The 24,711-nt window shown below is 38.7% G+C and overlaps 1 protein-coding gene across 6 annotated transcripts in view; it reads left to right on the top strand.

The window, feature by feature from the left end:
- The window catches only part of ulk4 (unc-51 like kinase 4), an 80,598-nt gene that overhangs the window by 8,438 nt on the left and 47,449 nt on the right, over positions 1 to 24,711 (top strand). For all 6 annotated transcript variants that reach the window (XR_010930449.1, XR_010930450.1, XM_067602212.1 and 3 more), the window contains exons 17-20: positions 290 to 368; positions 6,162 to 6,269; positions 11,593 to 11,676; positions 24,287 to 24,448. Coding sequence is in view for 4 of the 6 variants with exons in the window: in XM_067602212.1 (XP_067458313.1) it covers positions 290 to 368; positions 6,162 to 6,269; positions 11,593 to 11,676; positions 24,287 to 24,448 (433 nt within the window). In the remaining 2 variants the exon portion in view is untranslated. The remainder of the gene's footprint in view (positions 1 to 289; positions 369 to 6,161; positions 6,270 to 11,592; positions 11,677 to 24,286; positions 24,449 to 24,711) is intronic.

Genomic DNA, 24,711 nt, shown 5'->3' with positions numbered 1-24,711 from the left:
TCAAAGTTACTGGCACTGACACTGACACATAGCATGGCCTGTGAAAGCTAAAAGAGTTGATGTTCATCATGTTCAGATGTTTTGTTTGGAGGTCATGGGCTTTAGACGTAAACTTGAAATTCATATTCTCCTTTTCTAGCTATACACTATGTTGTTCCTCTCCATCAGGAGTATTTGCATTTGTAAATCGTGGTGACTGAATACTTTTATTGATAGTCCTGTGTTAATATGTAAATAGAAAATCATCACTTTCCCCACTTTTTATTAAATGAAAAAAAAAACATTTCAGACGGAGCAAGGCTGTCAGAGTGATGGGTCTACTAGCTCTGCACTGTACTGAACTTGGAGAAGACAGTCCTGTGTCTGAGGTATGAAACACACACAGATACACAAACAGTGCTGTTAGGTAATTTCAGTTCTACATGGTCTCTGCAAGATCATATTCAGTGTTGAATTTTATTCAGACTTGAGTTACAATATATCGCTGTTCATTCAGCCTTCCATGACTAGTACAGTAGCAACACTGGCAGAAAAAAAAAATCTGTTGTCTTTTTTTATTCCAACATGTTCAGTAACAAACGATTAAACAGGTGAAGACCCAAACTTTTGCGAAACATTTTGAGGACCTCAGGCCTGCAGTACCAGTTTGCACTGTTGGGTGGCAGTACATACCAGCAAGAGCCGACCATATGCATATTACAGAAAATATGAGTACATACTATATTTACCCCTAGAAACATACATAAAACATATGTACAATGAGTGCATCACTGCATACAGTATATATAGTTGTCTTGGCTTACAGTAAGCCATGCTTAATGTTGCTGTGCACATCTATGTTTTTTTTGTTGTAATTTTATAGATGTGTCATTTCTGTTTGGAGGTTATCTCTGCGTTTGTTGTGTTTAGCAGCACATCAACAATAGTTAAAAAAGGGGGAAATCTCCCCTAAAACAACATGTGGATGGGAATTCTTTTAAAGCAAGAACTTTACAGCATCAATGTGTACCAGCAGGTGGCATTAAAGGCCTACAGTACAACAACTCTTTGATTAGCCTCAGAGATACACTCTGTCTCTCTCTCTCTCTCTCTCACACTCTCTCACACATGCATGCACAGAGAGAGAAAGAGAGAGATCTCTCTTTCAGTTGTTTCTTGCATATACAATCTCCTAATTGTTTGTTTTATATCAAAGTTTTGTAAAAATGGTTATCATAACTTAATGTTTGTTAGCAAAAAATGTACAGTAAAATTATTTAAAATGGTTTAACACTTAACGTCATCATACAGTGATGAGATGTAGGGTTCCACCTTAACTGATAATGCAAGTATGACAACAGGAAGTTATTCTAATGCTACTTTAACTTTTATGGTAAGCATGTTGGTAGTTACAGATTGTTGCTTTTACAGATTTTTTGTTTTTATACATTCATATCCTGCTTTTTATTTCTTGCTATATGATGAAATAATATCATCATCACCTTCATTGTTATGGTTATAATGCAAGTGAAACTGTGTAATATACAGTAAGTAGCTACAATACATCACTGTAATAACTATAATTATAGTAAAGAAAGTGCTGTAAAGTAATAGTACACACTTGTGCTACGCAAAAAATACACTGAGATAGAGATATACATGGGCAATACAGATACTTACTGTGCCCCCCTCAAAACACACATACACACACCAGTGCATACACACACACACACACACACACACACACGTCAAAACAGAGGGATGCTGAACTAATTCAACATAAAAGCAGTTTTGTATGGAGGTGAGATCTGGAGCCTCTTTCCCTTATTTGATCCTTTCATCCTGAACAGAACTAAACACTTGCACCTCTTTTCCTATCTCTGCTTTTTCTACCTTTTCTCTACTCTTCTTTGTCTGCTCGTCTTCCCGATCACATCCATGTTTTCTGAATGAATAAAATTTCTGCTAAAGTAGTTCTGATCCCACATCCGCTCCTGGTCAGTCTTTTTCTTCTCTATTTTTCCACTTCTTCTGACACTTTACTGCTGCTAAGTCGTCACAGCGAATTACAAAATGGCCGACTGTGGCATAGCAGTGGGTTTTTTTTTCGGTGCGCTTGTTGTTAAAGACAAATGGCGGAACATTTTTTCCGCTACCCTCTTTACCTCCCTGCAGCTACCATAGGATGACAAATTGTTAAGAAAAGGACAAAGCTGTACGTTTGTGTGTGTGTGTGTGTTTGTCCATGGCTATGACCATGTGTGTGTCCATCTACAGACTCAGCAGGGGTTCTGTGTGTGTGTGTGTGTGTGTGTGTGTGTGTGTGTGTGTTTGTGCGTGTGCATGGGCTATTTTTGAGACATGTTTCTGTGTGCTCTCAGCAGGGGTCCTGTGTATGTAGTTTTTTGTGTCTGTGATGTTCTGTCTCTCCATCGTTTGTGTGTGTGCATGCAATTGTTCTGTGCTTGTGTGTATTTTTATGTTATAGTGATGTTAACAGATGACCAGTAAAACAGCACATTCTTTCATTTGCTTGTGGGTGTGTATGTGTGTGTGTGTGTGTGTGTGTGTGTGTTGTCTCAGCAGGGGTTCTCCTGCTGCAGTCCTGCTGATTGGAGTGACAGGGCTGGGCTTAGTTACTATGGTAACTGCTATATGCTTCGATCACTCCCCCAAACACACACGTGTGCGCATGCATACACACACACACACACTCACGCCTGTTTGTGTCTCTCTTTCTGTCTAACTCTCTCCTTTCTATCCGTCCTGCTGCTTTCTCTTTTCTCTCTCTCCAGTCCATCTGTCTTTGTCCCTCACTCTCTCTGTGTCTCTCCTCAAATAGAATTAAATGAGAATAAAATTTTATGGGTTAATGTTTGTAAGGCAAGCTTGCTGCTTTCCTTATGCGACTTAGGGAAGCTGTGCTTTCAAACCCAACAAGATATCATTTTCCCCTTCACTTATCATCACTTATAAAGTTTTCTGTGGCTTTTACAGCGGTTTAGCCGGTAAAGCTTCCACTATGCAGGGTGTTTCATGGGGATATGGAGTCTTAAGACATTCTAAAAGCTCACAGAAACACACATAAAGCTGCACACATAAACACATAAATATTTAGGAACTTACTAGAAGCGCTGGAAACCATTCAGAGGGCAATAGCTCCAAGAAGACACTACTCTAAGGATTTGTGAATTCCTCTCGCAAGGAAACGATGAGATTTTGAACCAGAGAGAGTTTGTGTAAATATCTGACAACTAATGAATTTTGTTAAAACACATTCAAAACCTACTAAATATGTACATATGTTTGTGGACAAATTGAAAATATAGCAGTATTGTTCCTGGATATATCCATTGATTTTGAATTATTTCAGCGATAATTAAAAATCACATTTTTACTTCAGATTACCTTCCCTGTGGATGAAGACGTTTCAGAGCCCGGACTAATCTGTGTCTAACATCTCGCAAATTAGTTGTTTGATTCATTAATGGAATATGCTTTGTCTATCTAAATCACTGCACATGTTGTCTTGTTTTACCATGAGACAGTATGTCAGGGATAGGGCACTTCAGAGGATTTTGTAAAATATGTAAGGGGAATCAAGGTCAAACTTGGGTTATCTCAGTAAAAAGCTAGCATGCAAATTTAGGAAGGTTTAGTAAATTTAGGTGGAAAGCTGGGCTGTTGAAGATAAGAAGGTTACCTCAACCGACTAAAGTGCGGCAATACTGCCTAGTATACTGTTTAATCAGTCTCCTTTGTCACCTTAACAGAAACAAGCCTTGTATTAACTGTAAATTCACGTGCAGTTCAGTCTTTACGGGACTGATAATCCACCAACTATTACTCTGTACTCTTTCTTTACACATCTGGCTGTCCCAAGTGTGGACACAGTAACTGCTCATGTGCATTACTTATATTTATCACATTTCTGTGTGTATGTGCAAATCTTCTATACGCTGTGTTGTGATGCTTTTTTGTTGTTTATGCATGTTAAGTAAGTGCATATGTTTATGTTTTCTGTGTGTGCATTCATGTGTGTCATTTGATCTGAGGGAATGTTGATGCTGAGATAATGATGTGTTCTGGGGGAAAATAGTGTGTGTGTGTGTGTGTGTGTTTATGTTTTCTTTTCCGCTCTGGCTTGTTGCACAGCAGTGCCTTTCAGCACCCTCTGCCTGAGAGCAGCTGCATGACCAGTTTCAAACACACACCAGAATCTCAACTCCCCACTCAGCCATTTACAGTATGTTATTAGTGGGTTCAGCTCAGAAAGGAGTTGAAAACAAGAGCATTTTTTTCATTGCACATGAGTCCCATTAATGTACTTGGTTAATACTCACACAACATGGTGTGAACTAGTTTATGTATAACCAAGTTTGATTTAATTAACCTAAAGGGTTGCTGTGTGAATAACCAAACATATCGGCTTCTGTCCTGGTCTCAAAGTATACTAGCAGTGATGTTCAGACCTACTCAGCATTTCAATGGCAAACCGATTCTGTATCATGCCCACAGAAGGCACAGCATGAGATTACACCATGGCACTTGGGCAAAAATAAAAGGGAAGAATAACTCTCCTGGGGAAGGGGAAGATATGGTGTGAGAACATGACAAACAGACCGTTACCACTTCGCACCCTACTACGAGACAGAGAGACACGAGGTGAGAGACAGTGAAAGCAAGAGAGTGTGAGAAAAAGATAAGAGAGCGAGGGAGTGAGAGAAATTATATGATACATATGTGGAGGGCAACACAAAGAGAGAAGTAGTATAGAGAAAAAAAAACAATAGAGGGAGGAGAGACAGCAGAGAAAAATGGAAAAAGAAAGAGGAGAAGAGAGAGGCGGATAGAGGAGTGAGGCAGAACTTGCATCAGATCACAGAGGGGGGAAGCTGGCAGTAATGCTAATGCCAGGAAGCAGCCAGCCAGCAAGGCTGTCTCTGCATATACTTAACTCTGTGTGTTGTTACGTGTTGTGTGCACGTGTGTGAGTGTGGTGTGCATTTCTTACAAGTACATATGATTGCATGAATTTGTGTACCTAGTTATGTGTGTGCATATACATACTTAATGCTCTGAATACGTGTGTGTGTGTGTGTGTGTATACATGCATGTGTGTTCATCTGTGTATGTAGTTTTATAGTTTTCAGTAAGATAGTTGTTGCTGCCCAGCTCATATCTTTCTTTCCTGCTCTCCTTTCCTCCCTCTTTCCCACCCTCTGTTGCCCTATTTCTCTTATCTCTCAATTTTTCTTTTTTCCTTCTCCCTCTGTTACTGTGTTATGTGTTCCCTCTTCCTGTTCCTTCTCTATGTTGTTTCATTCTCCTTCTCTCACTCTATCCATTCCTTCTCATTCTTTATCCTTTCTGCTTTTACCCTTTCCTCTCCTTAGTTTCTCCCATTTTCTCATCATATACAAACAAGATAGATTAGATTTTCTATAGAGAGAACATGCTCTAGCATTTTCATAATGATCAGTAGTTACCAACACTTTGGTGTAGTATAGTGAGGCCATGGTTTATTTGTGGTGGTTATACTATCTTTATGGTACTGTGATGTGGCATGATTTGAAATAGTGCCCCAGTTTGAGGACAATGCAGCAGGAAAATGATTCTAATCACACAGGAAAACCAACCAGTGTTTCTGGGGGATCAGTGCAATGTTTTGACTGACCAAGTCATTCCACTTGGTCTCAGTCCAACTGAGTGTGTATTTCACTTGCTCAAGACCAGACTGAGGGCAAAAAGGCTCTGAACCAAGCAAAAAGGGAAGATGGCTGCAGTAACAGGCAGAGCATCACCAAGAATATGCTGATGTCTGTGGGTCATTTATTGCAATGGATTTCCAACCATGTCTTTAATATGATCAATTCTAAGAGTTAATCTCAATTTGTCCAAGTCCTGTCATTTTGAGACTACTTATAAAAAGCACTCCAATTCATATACTGCTCATCTGATGTGAATGTAAAAATATACCCTTAAAATTAAAGCTGAAAATGAGCTCTTTAACCTTTTAATGATTCTATATTTTTACATGCACGAGAAATCAGGATAGGGCATCTGAGAAGTTGTTTTTTTAAATGCAGTGGTTCAGTAATCAGATATAGTTTTTATTTTGCAACAATATAATAGAAATGCTAAACGATCTGTCTCCCTCTCTGTGTTTTCTCCTTTTCCAGGCAGTGTCCACACTGACAGACCTGTTGAGAGATAACCTGAGGAATAGTAAAGTGAAGCAGTTCCTGCTGCCACCACTTGGGGAGTTCCTCTACCTCATCGCTTCACAGGTAGAGTCTGCATGACAGAGAGGCCAAATTCATGAGACAGATAGAAAGAGACAGAGATACTGCAGATGACTGAGTTACATGGTACACATCTCAGACCACTGTCTCATGTGAACATCCACCCGACTGACAGAGCCTGGAATGAGAAAGAAAGATTCAGGGAAATGCAGAGATGTGAAAACAACAAAGAAAACCACTAATGCTACTCCAATTAATACATAGCAGTCTCTACAGTCTATTTGTATAACTGCACTTTATGCATCTAAGTGCTTTTATATAAATAAAATAATATACAGTGTATTGAAGTTTTGACAAAAAATGTTCAAAATGAAAGAAAGTCCAGCTCCTTGCATGAAGAGAATATGCATATTTGCCTGAGCACTATGTGCTATTATCTGTAGTGATCATTCACCAACTCACTCATTGTGCCAAAATCTTTTGGAAAGTATTCCTAACTATTTTACTTCTTCTTATTAGTCTTGTTGAGGTATTGAATCTGGTCAGTCAGAATCAGCTATCTGGGCCTCTTTGAGACTGCTGATTTCAATCAAACATGGTTGATATAATCAGCATCCTGTAGTGCGTCAGGGTCATTAATTAAATCTCAGACAAGGGCTCTCAATATAGTGAGTACTGAGGCTCACTACTAAACATTAGACCAGCTACTGTAATGATGCAATTAGAAAAAGTAATTATAGTTATCCTTATTATTACACACTGTGAGAAATATAATGAATAAAATGGTACACTTGATTTTCATCATGTGGATAACTCATAACCTCAAACAGTAGTTGAATGGAAAACTGCAAAGTTGCTCACCTCCAGTTTTCTCTGCACAACTGTATAAACTGCACCTAAACGGGCACTCATCAATCAATCCAATCAGTTTACCAGTCATGGGGAGTACTACTGAGCCTGTGAAAACAGTATGTAAAATATATTTGTTGGCTCTGGAGGAGCTTTGTCAGTCTCAGAAAATTACTCAAGTGACAAAACCCCCAGTTATCTCAGTTTGGGTTTGGAGGCTATGCATTTTTAACAGGCAGCCTGTGACACAAAGTAGGGGTGCACTGTTTTAGAGACGTGGGCATTTATCAGGTGGAGAGACCAGCAAAAGACACTATTGAGTGACATGGAGTGGAAAGTGTAAAATTGAGTGATTTTTGGATCTTGACCCATATTAGAGACTAAAAGTGGGATATCTTAGCCTCTGTTGCATCCGTGTGATGTTTTTTTTTCGTGTCTCCTGCAAGTTCTCTAACCGTATTTTTGCAATACAAAATCACTGGAGTTCTCCTTTTAACATGTTTTTGCGGTCGCGGTTTAAACATTTTCTTTTTCTTTGTCTCTTTGATTTCTTTTCATGTTATAACATTGGATGGACTTTTTTATGAGATACAGTAAAAAGTGGCAGGAAATATGCGGCAGAGGTGCCTGCCCACACTTGTGCAGTCGAACCCAAAACGTTTACATATAACGAGCCTGGCAGACTGTCAGGATGCCCCCAACAGATGGCTTTTTATGTGGATAGTGAACGTCATCTTTCATATAAAAGTTTCTTTTTTCCTAACTCTTTTTTAACTTTTTCCTAAGTGATTCATGTGGAATGAGTGCTGTCTTTTGAATTAATGAGTTAACATGAATTGAACACAACACTAATGTCAGATACAAGAAAGATCAAAAGACATTTTCTTTTTTCTTCAGTGAAAAAGACCAATCTTTGTGTGAAATGAATGAAACCGAGTGCTGTCATTAGGTAATGAGTTGGAGTTTAAATTTACATGCTAACTAACTTGAATTGAAAGTGAATTGACCCCAACCCTGAAAATTACAAGAGAAAGAGTGAAGGAGGCCCTGTTTGACTTCATTAGAAAAGGTGATTCTAATTTATATCTGGTTAACCTCAGTGTAGCCCGGCAAGTTGATTAAGTGTAAGATTTTTATTTACACGGCTGATGGATAACCTTCAAAAATCAATCAGCCCTCCTGATTACACTTATTACTCTCCTGAAGCCACAGAGAATCTCATCACTGTCCTGTAGAAGCTGTTAATAAATTGACTTTTCAGCTCCTGGAAGAGTGTGTGTTTTTCCATTGATGCCATTGTGTTCTTAACAAATAGTAATGTAGTGATTAACCGATTCTTGTACCTCCCACAGAGATCATTGTTAGTTGTTGAACAGGACCCCAAAGCTGCTCCCTCAAGGACAAATTTAGAGAGTAAATGTTTGTCAGTTAGTAAGAAAAATAAAACACAATGGCTGCATTGAAGATTTGTATTTTCTTTGCAGGACATGTTTTAAAATCTTGCAAATAAGCTCCTTAGGTATTGTCATCCATAAAATGATCTAGTCACTACAGGGCAGTCCAGTGTTCTCATAGTTGACTATATTTCCATGTTATGTTGCACGGCAGACAAGAAATGAAGATTATTACCCCACATGAAAATTAGGAACACAAAAGAGTTTTCTTTCACGTCCACATCCAGAACATCCAGAATGTAGCCTTTCCTTTCTCTCCATGATAAAGAGAAACGGCTGCATGCTTTTGTAAGAAGAAGTCTCAACAACTGTAATGTTTTGCTCTTAGGTTTGTCCAAAAGTCTGTAGTACAATAATAACTTGTACAGAAAGCTGCTTCCCGAGTTTTATGTAAACCGCTGAATAGCTCGCATTATCTGTGTTGTATAGTCCCTGTGCTGGCTGGAAGTTTTAGAATAGATAGTAAAAGATCCTTTTACTTGTTTATAAATATTTTCATGGACTTGCCCCTGACTGTTGACAGAGTATGTCCCTTAAATCCACAGACTTTCTGCTCTACAGATCTAAAGTGAGTTGAAGCTGACATGTACTTGGTCTGAGAGTCTCTGGAGTAGACTCCCTGTGGATCTGAGGTCAGCTACGTACATCAGTACCTACTATTCTGTGACTTTTTAAAAAAAATTACTTTTACCTTTTTTTTATGTTCCTTTGTGTTTTTGGTGTTTTAGCTTTTTTATGTCTCATCTTTGTACTTTCCCTTTGTGTTGCTTTGAATGTACAGTACCAGTCAAAAGTTTGGACAAACTTTCTCATTCAAGTGTATGGGAAGGTGTTTCTAATCTTTTGACTGGTCCTCTATGTAGGGGTTGGTTGATTAATCAGTCAGGTTATACTTGAACTCCATGGTTTCTGGTTGTGGCAGAGTTTCAAATTGTATTCTGATCTACACAAGACCATCAATTAGTCACGGTTTATTTTTGTATTTTTATTGTTTTCCCTAAACACCTTGGCTGCCTTCACTGGTTACTTTTCCAACTGTGGGTCTGGTCAGTGATAATGATCCCCTTTTGTGCCTTCTTAGTTTTCAGTTTTGTTCAGTTTTTTTTAGGATTTGCACTTTAAAATATACCCAGAAAAGCTCAGTGACCATGTTTATCTTTGGTACTGTTTTGTTGGTAAGATTAGAGAGTGCTTAGAGAGCAGGTTTCTGATGCTAAAGGGTGGTGATTAGCTAGAGGTTAGTACCCTCTTGGCTTCCTGTAGTAAAGCTACCTGCTTGTTTGGCTTTGGATTGAGGATTGGGTTTTTAAAATCTCCAGCTGTTTGTTTTTTTCAGTCAATGACAATGATTTGCACAACTTTTAGTGCTGTGTAGGCTTCTGTGCTCAACCTATCCTTTATTTCAGTTTTGACTTGAGAATTTCTGTTTCTCCAGCAGGGCCAGTCAAGGTATTGATGGCACTAAAAACCCAGTAGTTATTTGATTTGTGCTGAGTCTTTTAAGAGTCCCCTGGTAGACTGGCAGGTTGGCTGTCTGGTTGGTTTTCTGGTCTGTGTCAATGATCAGCTGCATTGCTGCTTCTATTCTCAAGGTTAGATTGAGATAGATAACTTACAACCTTGACAAACACCACAGAAACTTTTTCTGATAGTTTTGAGGTTGAAATAAAAAAGTTATCAGACTGTAAAAGAGTTTCTTAAAATAGTACTTTGAAGCATCATTCACATCACATGATGTCGAAACCCTCCACTGAATACAAAAATATACAACAATAATTCAGTTCTTTAAACCGCATCGACTGTAGGAGCTAATAGCTTCATTACAACCAGTGCTAATGGAAATCCTGAACACAGGATGTGAACTCCTCCAAACAGGTGGACCCACTTTCCCTGTTTAATGGCAGGTAAAATAGTTTATTCAAGTAATAGGGAAAGGTCTTTTAAGTGTCCCCAGGTAAAATCACCTGCTTTGCTCCCCTTTTCTTCTGCAACACCAGTCAATGACAACGATTAGCTATAGCCTCCAGTGAAGTCTTTATCCTCAAGGTTAGATATAGCCTAGAGCCTAGCGCAGTAGCAATGGTACAGTGCATTGTTTCATGAAAGATAAAAATATTGGTAGAAATAATTATATATATATATATGTATATATAATTTTGTGGAATTTTGTGGAATGTCAGACAGTGATGATAGCAGCAAAATGGTGAATATATGTATATAGTCAGAAAAAGAAGTACACATATTCTTCATGCCAAGCTTTCTGTGGTTCCAGTTTTTCCAAATGTGAGAATTTGCTGCTTTTCTCTGTTTCATATGATTGTAAATTGCATATCTTTGGGTATTGATTGTTTTTTTTTAAAACTGGGAGATTGTGATGGGCTTGTTTCAGTATTTTCTGACATTTTATAGACTGAAAGATTGATTGATTGATTAAATGTAAAAGTTGTCAAGATTATTATTGCTAATGAAAACACTCAGTAGTTGCTGTCCTGTAAATAGACGGAGCCATCATTAATGCTACTGTATTATTTACATGTGTTTTCCTGCAATGACCAGCCAAAAACATTGAACATGAAAGAAGTCCATTACGCCAGCCCTTATTAGAGTATGATGTATTTTTCATTTTAAAAGTAATGTATACATTCTTTTTTCCCCTACCCTTTATTATGTAAAAAAGGGAGTGAGATAGTACATAGATGAGCAAAATCAAAGAAAACATTATTTATAATTCTCATACATACTATATTTCTTAGTAAAATCAATATTTAGAAGGAAAAAAAAGCTCAGCTGGATTATAATAGTTATGGAAGCATGTTTATGTAAAGATGTCGTATCCAAGTAATCAAGATGTCATGGCTTCTACGCTCCCTTCTCCCCTCCCCGACTTGGCCCTTTCTTGCCCTTTTCCTTACTCCTCTCTACTTGCATCTCCTCCACATTATCTCTTTGCCTTTCTCTGACTCCCACTCTACTCCTCCACTGCCCCCGCCCCCATCCGTACCCCCTCCTCATCTCTCCTCTCTCCTCTCACCCTTTCTCCCTGTCTTTCTATGCCTCTCTATCAGGAGGAGAAGAGAGGCTCCCCAGAGGGACTGTGGTTCGTTCCCGCTGCCGCCTACACTGGCTTAATGAGGAGCCTGCGGGAAGGGGTGAGTGTCTCTGTGTATGTCTGCGTGTGTCTGTTTTTGTGTCTGTGCCTGTGTAGCTGTGACTAAGTCTCTCTCACACTGTGTGTGTGTGTGTGTGTGTGTTTTGTGTGTGTGAGAGAGTGAGAGCGTGTGGCAGGGGATCCCTGTGAACAGTAATGATGAGGCAGCTGTGGGGGCCTAAAGCGTTGTTTGCCAGCTGCAAGTCAAGGGCATGCAGAGCAGTCACACACACACACACGCTCACGCACACACACACAAGCACACACACACACTCTTACCTGCATCAAACACAACCCTTTACTGCTCAGCAGCCTGACCTCAGCAGCAATTAGGACCCTCCAGACACACACATACAGTAGATGGCACAGGCAGAAATATAGGTAGACCGTTCTTTTTTTGCCGGCTTTCTTGCCTTCTTTTTCACTTTCTTTCTTTTTCCTGCTCTTCTAATCTCTTTTTCTACTTAATTATGCTTCTCCTTATATTTTAGTCTTTCACAAAAAAGGAGATGAATTATGACTTTGGTTGGTATAAAAGTGTAACAAAATGACACATGTCTCCAGTGATAAAGCTATGTCCTAAAGTGTTTTGTATGAAATATACAGGTAATGTATTTAAGTTGGCATCATGCTACTGATAAATAGAGATGGATCTGGTCTTATTATAGAAGATATTATAGTGTTCTATGTCGTGTTGTTTTGTGGTGTGCCACTGGAGCTGAATGAGGAAACATTTGGTGGATGGTAAGATTGATGGATACAGTAGGAAGAGAAGGAGATGGATGGATGTTGTTTTGTATCTCAGAGGTAGAAGGGGTCTTACTGTGGTGGCCCACTATAGCAGAATGAATATAGATGAAACTCTGGTCTGCACAGTTGTCAGCTAGTACCTACTGTTGCTTCATTACCACTGGGAGTGTAGTGGGGGGTAGATGAACAGAAGAGGGGTGTGTGTGACAGGAGCAGAGAGAGGGGTTGAGGGGACGAGAGAGGAGGTTGACTTATTTATCATTATTGAGCTGTGAGAGTATGCTGACGGAAACACACGCACGCACACGCGCACACACACACACACACACACACCACACACACACACAGCCTTAGGGACCAGACACTCATCCTCAGACCCAACTTGCCTCCCTCTCTTTCCAGCTCTCCCTCTCGCCCTCCTCTCCTCTCCCTCCACCGTCTCTCTCTCTCTCTCCCTGACTAGCTGTTTTTCCCGTGGATATACATGTATACTGCATTTGCTATTATATTACAGAGCTGTCTAAATAGTCTAACTTTGTCTCATGGGAATTACATTTCCTGGAGTTAACAAGGTGGTCACACTATACCATAGCTTACTATAGTTAGTTGCACTATATATACAGCTGTACATAGTTACTTGTCATATAGTTGTACTGTTGAGACATAACTCTATCCTTCCTATTGCAGAAATGCCATACTGTATGTTTGTGGAACATTTTAGGAATACAGAAAAACTTGAAGTCATTCTCAGGGCACGCCAGCATTTAACACAATCAAACCATTGCATCGCATTGCAATGGAATCACTGCAATCATTGAATTTTGTCCTTGAGACAAAGTAAATCTGTGCAAAGCTTTTGAGTAGAGTTGAACTTTGGTCAACTTTGACACCCAAATTTGCGTTCCTGACCAATTGCAGACAGTCTTGAAAGACCAAAATAGAGAACGCTATCGTGTGCCACACCATCCAAGGAGTCGATAACACACATACATGTATGCAGCGCCTCTGCTGTACAACAGCCTACAGTGCAAGTGAAAATTAGAGTGTGTCATTGTGAAAAATTATTTGGGCACACCAAGTGAGCCACTCTGAATTCTGACCTCCTCGTTGGCAAAATACATGGGTCTGCTTAAGTCCGCCTCTAACTCTTTAGTAGCAGCTAACAGCTTCTCATTTTTAGCTGGCGCTGACTGCTGCTTTCACCAGTTAAATCAGCTGCTCTCCAGTGGATCTTGTTAATTTCAGGAGTTGCATTCTCCAGTTAAACTTTCATTCATATCATATCAATAACGTAAACTGATCAACTTAATCCCTTTGAACCAGGACCTTTGGTGTTTGGATTAAGTATCTTGTGAAAAAGGTCAGAAGGCTGCACCTGCTATCTTAATGTGCCAGATACATATTAAATCAACATTACATATCTTCTGTTGCTATGTAATTATAAGTATTGGACTGGTATCGACAGAGATCCAATATCAGTGGACTGGGATTGGGATCAGGGCCAGAAAAACTTGATGGGGACATATTAGTGACAGTTTTTACTCAATAAGCAAAACACCAGATATATCTACTTCAATATTACTGTATGGGAAACCTGTAAAGTTTTTGCCAGAGGTTGGATTATTTTCTTCATCAAAAGTAAACAAAGTAAATCTTTAGAAATGCAAAGTTGACAAAGTACAGTTTCCACTGACATATTCAAGGATTTTGAAAGACAGTGATGGGATATATCAAGGGATAACCATCCTCACGCTGTTTCTGAACAACTTGATTTGATGAGTTTTACATTGAATAAACTCTTGCGTTGTATTAGTGTGACATGGTTCCACTCTGTCACTTTGTGATGAATCTCAGCTACATATTGTAAGTTATCAGGTCTCATTCACTTTTGTTGAAGCAAGAGGTTTAGTTTGTTGCCACAACTGACTTTTTTACTTTAAATGCTAATAATGCATATTTCTAAATCTGAACAATGTATAATCCTTATTTATGCCAAAGAATATGAGTTGGTGTTTTTAACTTAGCTTTCACAAAGACAGTCTGTTGTGACAGCTGTGCACCAAAAATGTCTGTGCAAAATGATCAATCAAGTTCCTTCCCTGATTAGCATCAATTTGGGGTCTGTCTCAGTCCATTTTATCTAAAAAGACACAAATAAAATAGTGTCTTAAATTTACATTAGCATATTGTCTGTCCTCAAATATTAACATTTCAGATTTTCAGTACAATATAAAAAAAAAGATGACTGCTACTAATATTTTACATTTGTCACATTGCTGTGCATATAAAATAAATGGTAGGTTAGTATGGAATCAGTGTTGATTAGTTTATGCATTTGTGTTGATTATTTATTCATACACCTGTAAACCCACTGTAAACCTGCCCTTTTAAATAAACATACTTATAGTTAAATTGGAAAAGCCCATGATGACCACACTTTGTGAGTTGTGTTATTTGGGACAACCATTAGGCGCTAATTATGAAAATGTTGAACTTTTGTAGTGAGATATGTGCCTAGAGTCAACATATAATCATGGCTGTTGTATAAGGGAACAACAGCCATGATGCATGTATGAAAACTGTAACTTTGAGTTATGAAGCAAAATGCTAAGATATATAAATCTAAAGATTACATTTAGGATGATAAATAATGTTTTTTTAATCTAAAATTTACATTACAGTATTGTTAACTGTACCTTTTTAGTAGGTAGTTATTTACATTTCACTTAATTTGTGTATAAAAATGGTAGATTTATATGCTTTCCCTCTGCAATCAGATTAGGGATAAATTAGGGAAAACGTATTCCTTAGAAATGTATTGGTAATACATTTTTATTAGTTATTAGTTACACCTGTGCTTTTCCTGCCACAATAAGTACATTCTGGTGTTGTCTGCCAGACTGATCAGCATAGGTCATTTCTACTAGAAGATTAAGTCCCAATAAAACACCACTACAAACAGTTCTTGGTTTACTTAGACATCATTCTTGGCTTGTATTTGCTAGTTTCATGGTATGTTCAATTAATTGTTTGAACACTTGCAGTTTAACCACAGTATGCCGTGTGCAGATATCTTCTGGTGCTAATGTAATGAGTTTTCTCCTCTATGGTTTTCTCTCAGTCAAATAAGAAACTTTTGGACCACAAATTAGTATTTTTCAGTGAATAAATATGTTTTACGCTGCAGTCTACACAATAAGAGAATTACAATTACTGTTCTTATTTTCATTGCTGCCTTACAGAAACTTAGCAGTGTGTATGTTACTCTATTTTCAACATTCATATAACTAATCATTGACAGTGTCGTCTATAGGTGGGATTTGAAATAGCAGGCATTAATCTCTCCTAAACATCAGTTACTGTTAACAAGGTTCGAGTCATTTCTTTCATGCTGACAACAGATGTATGATATGACTCTTCTAATCACAAACTGAGCATCCTGTGTTGGATGAAGTAATGGGATGAAAGTTCTATTTTGCACTTTTTAAAAAATGGGTGAATCCCATCAGGGTGAGGAGGTGCCAGTGGGGAGAGAAAAGAAGAGGGACTCAGGCTGTGATCTGTCTGGGTAATCGAGCCATAGGTTACACAGAGTTGAACATCTGGTTTGAAAGACGGCAGAGATAGAGCTACTCATCCCTGACTGCAAGAGAGGAGCATGAGAGAAAGAGACTGACAGAAAGAGAGGGGAGGGGGCAGGCAGACTGAATATTCTTCGCAAATTGTGTCAAAAAGCCTAAAAGCCTAGCCTGCAGCCTAAAGCTGCTAGTACTGCCAATCCCATTGAGAACCAACAGCACATTCTGTTGTATTCTGTTTTTGAGCTACTTTTATCAAATTCTTTCATTTGCTGGTCCAACAAAAGAAAACAATGTCTGTCCATTTAAACTGTGAGATGCCCAGCAGCCACTCCCAGCTCACAAATTCACAGAAGCTGATTTCATCTTCATGGCAGAAAAGAGCGAACGGCTGATGTAAATGACTGGCTGGTGAAGAAATATGAATATCTAGCAAACCAGAGAGCCTGATATTTTTATCTGCATTTGTTTTATCACTTCCAGTATTTACTTTTGTGCATTGATGGAAGGAAGCCAGTACAGCGGAGCTGAGTATTACCAAGAGATTCAGTACATGAATGACTGGCACCTGCATTACAACAGTGAGTTGTTACTGTACAGTGTTTCACAGCTTCAACAGAGTCAAACTGCTAGTCAACATTGTTTTTTTTTAAAACCATGACCATTATCATCCCCTAACCTTAAAGAATTAGTAATTTTAACCCAAACCTAAGTCTTTCCCTAATCTTAATAAAGTACTTATTTTAATCCAGACCATGATCTGTCCCTAAACCACCTGACCAAATTATCTCCATAGAGTTGTCCCATCATAAAACTATTCAACAGTGATTTGTAACGGTTTTTTGCAAGGTACAAACAAATTATCATGACAAATATTTTGTCATTTAATTTTGGAGGGCTAGTTGGGAATTATTATAATATTGACATTGCTTTGATTATTTTAGTGTTGGTCATGACAGTACTTTCCAGTATCTTGCATTGCTGTAAAGCAACTTGGCCCAAACCTGATTATTTTGACTCTAAATTTGTATTTTATTTCTATGTTTCTAAACAAGTACTTAAACTGCTTTGTAATTATCAGTGAAAGGGTGTTTGTACAAATATGTTTAAATCTCTTGGTAGTAAAGTCCTTTTAGATTGTGTAGTTCTGATAATAAAATTCCCTTTATTCACCGTACAGTCATACAGTCATATTCACCACCTCTACCACCTATGTCAGTCCCTTAAGCTCCAAGGTAGGTAACATGGCAACACTTAATTCTATCAGGAGCCTTTTCAGCTTGTAGTTGGCTGGATGGAAGACATATTTTAGACATTGATATTAGAGGTGAAATACAGAAAATGAGCAAGTGTGAAACATTTTTCAGTGAAGGGGTAGTTACTCATTGAGGGAAGGTTACAGAGAGAGAAACAAAGTTGGAGAGCAGTGGAGAAAGGTGTAAGTGACAAAGAGGTAGAGAGTACCATGTTGTGCTGTATCTACCCAGAACAAGATCCAGATTTAGTCTGTTTTGACACTTAAGACATCTAACAAATATGATCACAATTTGTCAATGTCAGTTAAACTGATGTTCATGATGCACATTTGCTTTTACTACCTCTTGTTTCCCCTCGCTCATAAACAGTGTATTTATGCCGGAGTCACCTTCTCCAGGTTTAGAGTTTCTATATTAATTAGATTTATTGTTTAGGGATTCACAACTTGCATGTAGTCTTTTGGATCAGAGGAATGCATTGATGAGAGTTAAAAAAAATGCAGTGTAGGGGAAACTGCATCAGTAGGAACACTTGGCTATGACATAGCAGCAAGAAGTGATAGTGGATGAAAGAACAGATGGGAGAGTGAAGATGGGAGTTCATAAGTGGGTGAGGTAAACAGGAACAACAAGCATTGCACCTAGGTTAAAAGTCAAGAAAATCAACTATCCTAATAAGCAGTAATAGCTACGGCTCCAGGATGTACTGTTGTCTTGCATATACTTTTGGATAACAGTATTTTATACATGTAAAAAAGGGGAAAAGAAAAAATGCACATGAGGATGAAGATACATACAGTACAGTGCCATTTCCCATTCTGTTTAAAAACTCATTTCATTTACATGTTAAAGCAGCATTATTTTATTTTGCTAGCCACTTGGGTGAGGTAGAATAAACAGTGAGCACAACATTAACATTATCGCCTTATAAAGTTGTTGTTGGAAACATTTTAGCTCTGTTTTGGTCACTCCTGAGGAAACTATATGGATCTTTAATGCTGCACTGTGTTCATCAGCTAGTCACTAACTTTACTGTACAGCAGGTTTTTAGAGCATTTTTCCTGAAAACTGCTGCTGGAAGCAAATTTGGTGAGAGTGGAATAGCAGGCTGAAAAACCAAAACAACGAGCTAAAAGGAGCTAAAATGCTACATAGAGCTAAGGGAAACTGCAGAGTTGGGCGATGCAGATCCTTCACAATGAGCAACACCTTTCACATTACACATATTTATTTGATCCATTGTTAGTATAAAAATATTGATTAGTGTAGCTTGAAGTAAAGCTAACTAGCAGAGCAAGCTAACTTCACACTTAAATTAAAAAAACAACAGTAAGACAGAAGTATTGGATTATTTTTCTATTCAAAATCCAAAATCATTTTCTCTCAAGTGACACCTGAGCATAAATAACAAATTGGATATTTTGAACTAGAACCTATATTGTCTGATTTGATAATGCCAAGATGCATCCTTATTATTATTATTATTAGTTTATGGCTTCAGTTGTGTTTACAATATTTAGTTTTATGATGTATTTTTGTGTATCTGATGTTTCATTGTCTGGACATGAGGAGATTGTTTGTCTACCAATGTGCTAAATGTAAATCCAATGCCACACACTGTTTATTGCATGACAGCATCGAGATACCGCGCCAAGACCCTGTCTAATGCGCTCCAGGCAGTGTGGTTTTGATGCGTTTTCTGACCCTCCGGATCACCCCAGCCCCCTCCACTGCTGTTGAGAGTTTTCCTGATTTACAAGTAAGGCACTGGAGAAAGGGATAGAGATCGTTGTACTAGAACAAGGGCACCGAGCCAAAGAGAGCATGGTGGTTTTACCAGTGGAAAGGGGGATAGTGGGGGATGGCAGGGAGTGACAGAGAGGAAGAGAGAGAAGGATCAGTGTACTGGGAGAGGGGGAGGAGATGGCAGGGAGTCAGAGGGAGAAAGAGAGTTGTACTTGGAGAGGGGGAGTGGATGGCATGGAGTGAAAGGCAGGTTTCCAGGCCAGACTTGAGCTGCAGGAAATTATTTATGAGCCTGAACAAGATGATGCTTCTGCTGCCTATGATGAAAAATCTGTGTGTGTGTGTGTGTGTGTGTGTGTGTGTGTGTGTGTGTGTGTGTGTGTGTGTGTGTGTGTGTGTGCAGCAGAAATGATGTGTGAACAGTATTACAGTGATAGAAGCCAGGGGGCAGAAGGTAGAAATCCCCCGAACACACACACACACACACACACACACACACACACACACACACACACACACACACACACACACACACACACACAGAGACACAGAGCAGTGGTGAGCCTATTAATGATTTATCACTATCTTCCACAAAGGAGAGGAGAACAGAGGGGGACTCTCTAAGACAGTCATCATGGGTCCTACCCTTGTGTCTCTAACATAAGATGACCACTCCACGTGCACACACACACACACACACACACACACACACACACGCACACACACGGTCCCAGTGCAAGCTGTTGTATAACGTCGTAGTCATATACAGTTACTGTGTTGTACTGATTAGAACATTATCAAAAAATAAGAATGCCATTGTCTTTATGCACAGAAAAACGGGAGGAAGATGATGACTAATAAAACCGTGTGTCTGTCTCTCTGATTTTCTTGTTTTTCCTTCTGTATTAGCCTCCCCTTTTTTTGGTCAGATTGTCTTTCCGTACTGCCTTTTGTCTCTGTTTAGAATATGTCTGTCTCTCTTTACCTGTCTGTATGTCTGTTTCTTTACGTCTGTCTGCTTGTTTTCTTGTTAGTTTACAACTGCTTGTCTGTCCTCTTTCTCATCTCTCTACTTGTTGCTCTTTCTGCTGTTTTCTCCACGTCTCTTCTTCTTCCCTCACGCCTCACTGTCTGTATGTAGGCCTCTTAATCAGACAGTCTGTCTCCGTCTTTCTTTGTGGATATTAGTGGTGTTAGATGTGCTTGTCTGAGGCTGATAGATGGTGTCTGTGTGGCTGCCATAGGGGCTCATTCAAAACCAGGTGCACGGGCTTCTAAAGGACTGTAATTACAGAGGGAAACCACATCAGACATGTGAACACGTGCATCGGTGCACACACAGGCATACACACAAATCCTGCATCAAGTCATGTGATGTAGTTTTGCTGTGATGTGTATCTCTTTCTACTTGAGACTCAGAGGCCAGGTGCAAACATGTTGGGATATAAAACTAATCTACTGATCGACACTTGAAGGCAGGATTTTATTGTTCCATATCTGCCTAGCCTTTTAACGCTTTTCATCTGAAAACAGAGGTTTTCCCAACTTTTTTAGCCAGAGGTTCAAAGTGCGTAAATCTTATCCGTCAGCCGTGAGCTGTAGAAAAGGGAGATTTTTTTATTTAACCCAGTCGCCAGTAAGCCAGTTAGTCCTGTTTAAACCTGACGAAAAAGATGGAAATTCTGTTTAAATTATTATTATTATTTCTTTTTGTTTTGCAATTGCCAAATTCAAATTCAGGAAACCTGAAATAAAAAAATGCATGTTTTGCCGGAAGTATTTTATCTGTCTTTAGTGGTCTTTAATTAGGATAAGTATACTCAAAAATCAGGGCTGGATGTTTGAAGCGAGGATGAATGAGACTGGACATGTCATTTAATTAGATCTTTCCATGATACCTCCAGAAGACACAATTTAATGCTCTGAATCTACCTGTTAGTCCCTCACTGTTTTTTTTTATCTACACCAGTCATAGAAGAGGACATGCAGATTAGGAGAAGCTGTTACAGTATTTTTACAGTTAGTTACACACATTTCTCTATACTGGGTTTACTTTTTCAGAACTTTTCACGCTGTTCTCTTAAACAACATGTAGCTCAGCCAACAGTTCATCTCTCCTCCAAAATGCGCTAAAGCAACCAAAACACTTCATCCACATCTCAGGATCAATTCTTGCATAACACTCACAACATTTGTCTCCCAACAAGAAAACTTTGTCACTCATGACACAGTGACTTAAAAAGCGCTAACAAGTAGAAGCATTACAACATGTATCACTATTGTCTTTGAATAAGCTCCCATTTTAAATTTTTTTTATATTTTTGCATAAACCAAGATTGCATTACAACAAGAACAATGGCACCTCATCACTTCATGGATTGTGCTACCCTACAGTATATGTACAGAAATGAATCAGAAATGTTGCAATATGTGTCAGAAGGCTTTATTTTCCTAAAGTAAAGTAATTCCAGTATTGCAATACAAAATGAACATGTATAATTTCAAATCAAATTAAAGTAATTGGGAAAGCCTTTGCTAAAATTTGCCTTTAATTCTTTCAAAGTTGACTTTCTGGAGATGTGAGGTTTAAGTAGGACACTGAGTATAATATAATGAGTGTGTTTCTTAGATGAACTTGTTTCTCATACTGGTAGAAATTATAATGAGAATAACTTAGTCGCTCCTCTGTCTCCTGCTTTTCTCTCTCTGCATCATAATGATGGAGTTTCTCGCATGAGCTACTTGTTTCTCACCACATGTAAGGATATCTCTCTCACTCAATCTATCTCTCTTTCTCTTTCTCTTTCTCTCTGTCTCCCCCTCTCTCTCTTTCTCTGTGTAGTTCTTGGCAGGGCTACAGTCTATTAAACACATAGACAGTGGGTGCTCCCCCGTGGGCTCATTAGTGAACTGGCCCGCACGGCCTGGGGAATGCTGGAACAGACCATTCTGCTGGTTCCCAGAGGGGTGCCAGAGGATTCATTATGTTGTCGTGCTACGTAGTCCCTTGGTGTTGAATACTCAATGTGATGGCCTATATTGGATTAATAGGTTGGTTATTTAAGCTATCAGTTATGATTAGAGTTCCCATGTGGTTGGGTAGGATAGCTCTAATTTCCACAAAATGTTAAATAACCTTGGATCACAGCCTGACCATGGATATATTGTTAAATGTCAGAAGTACATAGGCATCCACAGCAGAATCAAGATTTTTTTCAACAGTAAAAGGTTCATTTTGTTTTAGACATAAGATTTCTGCAGGACAGTTGCAATATTCTTGCTTGGGGGGAATGTTTTTGTGAAAACTTTAACGCCTGAAAGAAAACAGTGGCTGTAGTCAGCTTGAATTCATGTCTGTTATAAAAGATTGCAATGGTGACAAGTTTTCATGGAGGTAAAAGTCTATAAAAAGCATCTATTGAAACTTTTCAAACCATTCCTGAAGCATAATCTACATAATCCACATCTGATGCTCATCTATATATCCAGTATATTGCAAAAAGTGTTGGAGCTTCTGAGGAGCAGAATAACAAGAAACACAAAGTGTATTAAGCCATATTATGCCAAAAACAATGATTGTTTGAAACATACTGAGCACACAGATGGACGGCACCATTGGGTTCCACTATAAATGGCATGAATTCAAGCTGACTACAGCTGCAGTTGTTTGAGAAGGAACAAACTGAAACTAACAGCTACCAAAACAAACTAACAGCCACCTTTCAAACTTATAGAGAGTGGGTTTTATTTTAAAAACACTGATTTTGAGCGTCACTTCAATTGGTAGATTTTGGCTTGATTTAAGTCTCTCACGTCTTAAATGTTGTACACTGCATATATACGCAAATGCGTGGATAGTCAGTGCAGTTTTGTGTGAAATAAGCAACAATTTAGTGTAATAATGACATTATCTGTCACTTGCACCACTTCTTAGAATTACCATGATAAAATGCCATGGTGAAATTATTTTTATAGCTGTTATTACGAACCTTTACAACTAAATATAGTTAACTTTATGAATAGGGTCTATTGTATCTCATATCTAGGGAGAGTAGTGTTTAAGTGATGTAACACAGTGAAACACATTAATAACCTGACAGAGACAGTCACTTCTGTTCTACTTCCTGTCTTTCTCCACAATGACTTTCTTGGAAAAACTCATTTCCTCAGCCGCAGAGATTTTATTAGCCTGGCCCCATTGTCTGAACACAAACAACTCTTCTCTACTCAGGCAAAGGTGTGTGGGCACATACAGTATACTCATAAGCATTCACACACAAACACTTGAACGCTAACTCATACTCAAACATGTACACACACGCTCACAACCTTTCTTCTCTTTTTGTGTGGAGGTGATGTTGGGAGCTAATCTAATTGTCAGTTTGTGATTGCGTTAGTTCTTTGTAGTTCTTTGTTCATTTCTGCCTTTTGCCGTATGACATTTTTTCAGTAATAGAGTTTTGAGTTTGTCACTTAACAATGAAACTGAAAATGTGTTGCTCACAATGGCATTACATTTTATACAAGGAACAAATAATATTTCGACATAGAGCGTTATGATGTGCTCTGTTATTAGTATACATGTGCACATTCACACACCAGTATGTAATCTTAACATATATTAGTACAAATACAAATATAAACGCCCATCACTTGGATCTTCTCGTTTTTCGTATTTGTTCTGTCCCTGTGGGTGCACCCTAAAGGCTTTACAGCACATACTTATGTACAACAGTACCATCTCTCTGAATGTTTCTCGATGCATGTTTCTCTGTGTTTCTGCTTGGTATTATCTGAACTTGTACATTTAAAGACTGTGCAAAGGAGGCCGGTGTCATAGTGTTTATGTTTAGTACTTTGGATTCAAACTGGATTTGATAGGATTTTTTTACTAACTCATGGTCCCATATCCACTTGCAGGATGGTTCTTTAATGGACTCTATAAATATTTGTTGGACCAGGAAAATAGAGTTTGATTATTTTTGTAACAAAATGTCTGTGAGTACATGGACAGTGTCCTTGTTGTATTATATTGTTATAGCTGTAGTCGGTACAATCTTATCTGAATGGACTATATCACTACCATAGCCATATGTATAGTGTAATGTGGTGAGACACTACAAATGGTTCATTTATTTGAGAGATGCTCTTTCTCTGCTATTGAGAAATGTCTGCGAGAAATCTTTTCCAGATCTAGTTGTCAATCACAACTTAAATCGCCTGGTTAGTCATTGCACCACAGTGAATATAAATGATTCAAAGATGTTTGTTTGTCTTACAGGATGATTCAATAGTTCATCATATGGCTGCAAAAGCCATCGAGAACATCTCTGCCACTGTCTCTGGCCCCTCCCACCCCCTGGTTACCACAGAGATAGGCTCCGCCCTGTGGTACCAGTTCACTCACTCCACTGTGGAGGCTGTCAGAGTCGCTGCCATCTCTGTAAGTTTACATGCATTGAGCCACACACGTATACAGATGCATATGCACACACTACCATCTCTGTCGGTCCTACAAACACAGACATCAAACACACACTGTGTCTGAATTCACTCTGTATTTACTATATAGTGCACTGCATTTACCCTATGCCATTTTATTTGAGTGTCTGAATGCTGAATGTGTAAATGTATCCACTATATGGTGCCCTCAAAAATGCCACAATGGAACAAAAAACTAGTAGCGTCCATGGCATGTACGCTACA

The sequence above is a fragment of the Thunnus thynnus genome, chromosome 10 (genome assembly GCF_963924715.1).
Source record: "Thunnus thynnus chromosome 10, fThuThy2.1, whole genome shotgun sequence".
Lineage (NCBI taxonomy): Eukaryota > Metazoa > Chordata > Actinopteri > Scombriformes > Scombridae > Thunnus > Thunnus thynnus.
The sequence above is the reverse complement of the archived record's forward strand: the minus strand, read 5'-3'. Positions and strand labels throughout refer to the sequence as shown.